At 33.6% G+C, this 7,182-nt stretch overlaps 1 protein-coding gene across 1 annotated transcript; it reads left to right on the plus strand.

The window, feature by feature from the left end:
• Positions 1-5,163: 5,163 nt before the first annotated feature.
• On the plus strand, positions 5,164-7,182 carry LOC137247201 (neurofilament heavy polypeptide-like). Its single transcript, XM_067778303.1, has 2 exons — positions 5,164-6,295; positions 6,350-7,182. The coding sequence occupies exons 1-2, from the start codon at positions 5,272-5,274 to the stop codon at positions 6,604-6,606; spliced, it is 1,281 nt and encodes a 426-aa protein (XP_067634404.1). The 5' UTR covers positions 5,164-5,271; the 3' UTR covers positions 6,607-7,182.

The following is a 7,182-nucleotide window of genomic DNA, read 5'->3' on the forward strand; positions in this document are numbered from 1 at the left end:
TTTTCAAAATTAGATTTGGTAAGAGCTTATCGCCAAATTCCAATGGCAGAAGAGGATATCTATAAAACTGCAATCACTACGCCTTTTGCCATGTTTGAATTTGTACGAATGCCTTTCGGGCTTAGGAACTCCGCGCAAACTTTTCAACGATTTATTAATGAAGTAGTTAATGATTTTTTTTTTTTTTTATTTAGTTAAAGATTTAGACTTTGTTTTTACATATATTGATGATCTCTTAGTGGCAAACGAAAATGAGGAACAACATTTCAAAGATCTTCGCGTACTATTTCAGCGCCTAACGGAGTACGGTTTAAATATAAAACCAAGTAAATGTACTTTTGGCGTAACAAATGTTGACTTTTTAGGACATAATATTTCTGAAACGGGAATTAGACCCTCAGAAGAAAAAGTTTTAGCCATTCGAAATTTTGATCGACCAAAATCTATTAAGCAGGCACAAAATTTTATTGGTATGGTTAATTATTACCATCGATATATACCAAAATTAGCAGAGTTTACGACAGTTATCTATGATTTAATTAATAGAACAAATAAGAAGCGAGACAAGATTTTAATTTGGGACGATACATCTAATAAAGCTTTCGAATGCATTAAAGAAAAGTTTGCATCTGCGATATTGTTAAATCATTTTAACAAAGATACAAAACTTTCTTTAAATGTAGATGCATCCAATACGGCAATAGGTGGTGTCATACATCAAACGTTTAATAATAAGTCAGAACCACTTGCATTCTTTTCAAAGAAATTGTCTCCATCCGAAATTAAATATAGTGCATTTGATAGGGAACTATTAGCTATTTATTTGAACATTAAACATTTTCGTTACCTTCTAGAAGGACGTGAATTTACAGTTTTCACAGATCACAAGCCTCTTGTATTTGCTTTGAATTCAAAAACAGAACGCAGTCCAAGACAGACTAGACATATGGAATTCATTGCTCAGTTTACGAATGACATTAGGTATATTAAAGGACAAGAAAATGTTGTAACTGATACATTATCTCGTGCGTTTGAAGTAGAAGCGATTAATAATTCGGACATTAATTTAAAAATTTTACAAAGTGAACAACAACAAGACAGTGAATTAAGCAAACTTACCTCAGAGCAAACATTTTTAAATTTGAAACTAATAAAAATTCCTGTTCTTAACTTTAATATATGGTGCGAAGTGTCAGGAGAAAATCCTAGGACTTTCATTCCAAACAATTTAAGAAAAATAATATTTGATATGTTACATGGGATTTCACATCCTGGTAGTAGAGCTACACGTCGTTTGATAGTTAAGAAATATTTTTGGCCTAAAATGAATAAAGATATTAATACTTGGTCTAAAGAATGTATTAGTTGTCAAAAATCGAAAGTACATCGTCATACAAAATCTCCAGTTATGAAAATTCCAATTCCAAAATCTAGATTTGAACACATTCACTTAGATATTGTTGGACCCTTACCTGTTTCAAAAGGATATCGTTACATATTAACTATAATTGATAGATTTACACGTTGGCCAGAGGCATTCGCACTAAGAGATATTTCTGCAGTTACGGTTGTAAATAAATTTTTTAAAGAATATATTTCACGTTTTGAAGTTCCATTAGAAATAACAACAGATCAGGGATCTCAATTTACTTCAAACTTGTTTTCAGGATTAACGAATTCTGAATTATTCTATAATTTTGTTAGACTAAAACTGATAGGACTAGAAGGCTGCATACTCAAAGAGATTCAGAGAACTCTAATAAAAGCTTTGAAATTTTTGTAAAATTCTCTCGAATTTTCGAATTTTTCGTAAACTTTTTTGCGAATGTGGTTTGCATAGTTTTAGCAACAAAATTCCTTGAAGCTTTTTCTTCAAATATCGAAAAAAAAAAGAATTTAATTGGCGAATTTAATTTGATTGCCACTGCTATTTTTCTGTTCGCTGCTGTCTGTCTTTACAATACACACACACACATTTACCATCAAGTAGTAAAATTTCATTACTCGAAGTAACATAAAACTGTCAATTAATACGTCCAGATTTGATTTGCATCTACTTTTATGGCAAAAATGAATTTTTTTCTCACAAAGGTCTATTGTAGCTGCTTAAATAATTCAGCCATCTTACTTTAGCGCAGTAAATTCACTCCATGCAAGTTTAGCAAAATATGTCTAATTAATTTCCAAACTTATATTTTAATCTATGCAACTATTCATAATTTTTGTACAGGAGCTGTTATCCCTCAGAAAAATTATGGCATACTTCCAAACTAGCAAAACAATAGCGAAAGTAACAAACGTTTCAGGATTTCCCTGATAAAACGCTCCAAAATTCTAGATCGGCTATACATACAAACACAAAATACATTTTTATCATAAAAGGACCCATGTACAAATTAGAAGTTTTGTAGTTTTTTTGATAAGTTACGTAATTGCTTTCTGAAAAGAAATAAAACCTTAACTACGAATAATAAAATTACTATGGGTTAACTGCGTCAGCAAAAGTGTATGTGTATTAATAAAAAGTTTATAGGGTTAGAACCATAGCCACTTTTGAAATGCTATACTGTGTTTTGTGACCGCGGAAATAAAATGTGATTCGCTACTCGTACAAATTTCAAATATGTTGGTTAGGTCTTTTGTTCATTAAGCTAACGATATGTCTGTAATGAGAGGTAAGCAGTCGCAACTCCACTTTTAGTCCAAATGGAATTAGTACCATTTTTCAATTTTATTATGGCTTCTTGACCTTCTGGCAAAAGATCTTAGCTCAGATATTGTTGGTTGCCTACACTTCGAACTCTACGATGTATTGTCATTGTCATTGTCATTGAGGTACTTGTTTTTCTCATTTCTCAAAATATATTTTGTGGACTTACGACTTTTTACCTATCAGCTAAAGACGTGAAATTATTGAATACTTGTCTTTCCTAGTTCTTCATAAACTAAAGCAACAACTTTCCTTTCAATATTGCGCACATTATTCTGTGATAAGTTGGCACTGGAAATTGTTTTCGCCAAGCTTTCAAACAAAAGCGATGTTGAATCCCGTATTTTTTCTTGCTCAGGGGCACAAGCTAAGTCTTGAATTGTTTTTGCCCATTCTTTTAGCACATCCTTGAAAACTGAAGTAACTTCGGCATCTGCTTGCTTTTTTGACTTCCGGTTCTTATTCTGAGCGACATAGCTTCTAGCTGCTTTATCATTTGAAGGTTTGGAATTCTCGTCAACTAAAGTAGCATCCATAATTGCATTTGGAGAATTGGAACAATCTGTCGAATTTTCGCTTATTTGCGATTCGTATATAAGTGGTTCACGATTTGAAGAGTTTGAGCAATCTGTTGACTTTTCATATACAGCAGTATGTTCGTTAATCATGCCAGGATCACAATTTCCAACAGTTCTAAAAAGAAAAAAATATATGATTGATAATCTAATTTAATCTATTTTCTATTATATACATCCCAGTCCCGATCACACTATATTACATATGAGTATCACTGTACCAAATATTGTGGTAATTCAAACGCATCTTTAGTCGTCTAAAAACTGCATTGCATTCATGTATTTCCAACTTTTTGTAGCACTTCCTGCGGTGCTCCCGGAAGGAGATAGCGCACAGCGCTTACGCCTTTTATAAGTGTCTCGCAGACTTTTCCCCTTTTTACGACATGATTCTCCTAAAAAGGATACTTAAACATATAAATACTTACCATCCAAGTTCAATGCTATGCCAATATTTTCAAATATCGACTGCTTTTTATTTAAATTTTTATAATCTGAAGAACCAAGATTATATAAACAATCGTTTTCCTTAACTTGTTCTATGATATATTCACTTATATCCATTTTAATCCCGAATTTTTCTCAATTTTCAATTTGCATACAAAATTTTCACAAAATAATTTTACACAAACAGCTGATTTGACTATACTAAGGGTGACCATATGAAAGACAAAGGAAGAGAGAAGAAGGAACTAATGACTTCACACAAAGAACTCACTGAAAAACTTTATTATAATCATGCAAATTAATTTATTCTAATCCAGAGTTTGGAAATGTATGTTTGTGCTTTTTAAAGAACGAGATAAATGTATTTTTAGTTTAAATTTAACGTGAGCGTTGAAGCAAAAAATTAATATGGTCACCTTTGGCATAATTTGTCGTCATCGCCCGGCGGTGACGATAGAATTGTATCTATCGTCGCAAAATGACGTCGCGTAAATTCCGCTCTTGGCGTTCATTGTGTTCACCTTCATGTAATTATGGGGATTCTATTTTTGACAAGGCGATGTTCGTCGCGTTTATTTCGCGGCGTCAGGGTATTGTGTTTCAAGCTCTACTTGGTAAAATTTACTATGTTCACAATGATGCCCATAAATGAATGGATTTGCAACACTTTGTTTCGAGAGAGCGCTGTCAAAATGCACATTTTTTATAACATTTATCAATGATGCCACTCCAAACAAAAATTAATAGATCTGAAAATGGGGATTTTTGACATACATCTCGGCGATTATAGTTTCAATCATTTAATGAAATGATAGTCGTAAAATATTTATTTCCTTAAAGTTATTTTACAATAATACGACTAGTTAGATTTACATATAAACAAATCTAAGTAAAACTAACATTTCGATTAAATTAATTAGTCAAACATTGTAACTGCATTTAACTCGCAGTGAAAACCATATATTCTTTTGAAATTTCAGTAAATCGGACCTATGATATAATAGTTAACATTATTTAATGGATAGGGCTTATCCTACATGTCTGGCGTTCCAGGTTCTGTGATCAAAATGGACTGGTTGCATCGGGAGTTCATATTTACAAAACCTGTTTTTAGTGATAACTTTTGAATGGGAAATATTATTAACCTCCGCCTTCGAACTAATAATACTTACACTAAAACAAGTATTTTTATCCTTTTTCCCATAATTTTTGAACGCTATTCTACAGTTGTAGGTCAAACTAAAGTTTACCAAAATTTTTGGCACGTTTTTCGTTTTGGCTGGCACATTTTTTGTTCTGGCACCTGCTTCAGCTGGCGCGAAGGATTTATCTGTGATTGTTGCCAGCAACAACTAGAAGATAAATCCCTCGTGAGAGCGAAAATGTGAGAGCGTAGACAAAAGATTCGTATCAATCTAATCTATGATGATGCCGAATTTCAATGCACGTGCGATTTGTTGTGGTCTGTTCTTACTAAATTTTAGCCCAGCCATAATTTTATTACTTATAAAATAAGTAAATTCGCGTAATCTACCGACAATGTCGAAAAATGAGATCATAGCCGCGAAGGTGAGTCCAGCAAAAGCTGCAGATAACTTAAAAAAAAGTATTGCAAATGCTACGAAAAAGCCTAAGAAAAAGGTGCCTATTGCAGGTGATGCTAAGGCGTTAGCCGCGAAGGTCAATCCACCGAAAGCTGCAGATAACTTAAAAAAACGTATTGCAGATGGTACGAAAAAGCCTAAGAAAAAGGTGACTGTTGCAGGTGATGTTGCGGCGTTACCTGCGAAGGTCAATCCACCAAAAGCTGCAGATAACTTAAAAAAAAGTATTGCAAAGGCTACGAAAAAACTTAAGAAAAAGGTGCCTGTTGCAGGTGATGCTAAGGCGTTAGCCGCGAAGGTCAATCCACCGAAAGCTGCAGGTAACTTAAAAAAACGTATTGCAGATGGTACGAAAAATCCTAAGAAAAAAGTGCCTGTTGCAGGTGATGCTGTGGCGTTAGCTAAAACTAAAGCAAATGTGAGCATGGGCAGGAAAAAAAACGACGGTAAAGTCAAGAGGCAAGAAAGCTGGATGGCTATCATTAGGAAAATTCTTGCATCAAGTAATTACGAATTAAGCGATGCGGCCGGAACCGCATTCGAACGCTTGCAAAGTTTCGAAAATGTGCCCAGAAAAAAGGAAAAATTTCAAAACTTTGTCAAACATTGCCTGCATCTGAATATGAGTTTATCGGTTGAGTTGTGGAGCATTCTAGAAAAAGAGCAGGAAAAAATGAAAATCGCATTTCAAAAAGACAATGCTAGTGTAAAATCCAAAGAAACCGAAAACCCAAAAAAGAATGCACTGAAACGTAAAGCAAACGAAGGACACGACGATCCTCCTACGAAAAAGTCGAAAAATGAGAAAAAAGTCGCCAAGGTCACTCCATTGAAAGTTGCGGATAACTCAAGGAAAATTATTACGAAAAATCCTAAGAAAAAGACACCAGCTGCTGTGGGGTCGACTGAAACTACTGTAAAAAATAAAGGAACGGGCAAGAAAACAAGAAATAATAAAGGTAAGTAGGATTAAGATGAAACATTCGCATTGTCTGCTAATAATACCTCTTTAGAAGCTAAGGATCGCAAAATCTTCCCATGGAGTGCCATATTAAAACAAATAGTGGGCAAAAATGCAGAAGGCATAGCATTGGAAAAGCTAAAAGAACTTGTACTGAAAAGGTACACCGCCAAACCTGGAGCTAAGAAAATTACCGAGAAGGGCCAGAAAATGCTTGAGAAGAAGTTTGCGAAAATGTTGAAAAAGTCAGTAGGGTTGCAGGTGGAAGGCGACATCGTAAAACCAAGCTCATTAGTGGCAGTTCCTTGAAAGTTTTTTGGACTACGTCTTTTTCAAAAGTATTTCACAAATACTCAAATATATTTCAGAAAACTACAAATGAGATGCGGAAAAACATGAATGAAATTCAGAAAAACGCAAATATACTTCAGAAAACGAAAGGTTTTTTTTCGATAATTACAAATGAAATTGAGAAAACAAATGTATTTCAGTGTCATGTTTGTTTCAGAAAACATAAATTGAATTATTTTCTTTTTCTCTGAAATACATTTCACTTATCCTGAAATACATTTTTGCTTTTCTGAAGATCATTTAGGGGTTTTCTGAATTCCATTGTGTTTTTTGAAATATATTTGTGCGTTTATATTTATAATTTTCGGAATTCTATTTAAGCTTTTCTGAAATACACTTGATTTTTACGGAAATACAATTCGTAAAGGTGTACGATATACAACAAATAAGAAATATGTAAGTAAAATTTTGTGGATTCCCTTTGGTAAATATTAGTGTCCGACCCGAAACCCGAACCGGATATTTGTTCTTCTTTTGCGGTTCAGCAGAAGCCGTTTTGGAGCTTTCGTAAATAAAGTTTTAAACTTAAAAAAA

Source organism: Eurosta solidaginis, chromosome 3, assembly GCF_040869045.1.
Source record: "Eurosta solidaginis isolate ZX-2024a chromosome 3, ASM4086904v1, whole genome shotgun sequence".
In the NCBI taxonomy this organism is placed as follows: domain Eukaryota; kingdom Metazoa; phylum Arthropoda; class Insecta; order Diptera; family Tephritidae; genus Eurosta; species Eurosta solidaginis.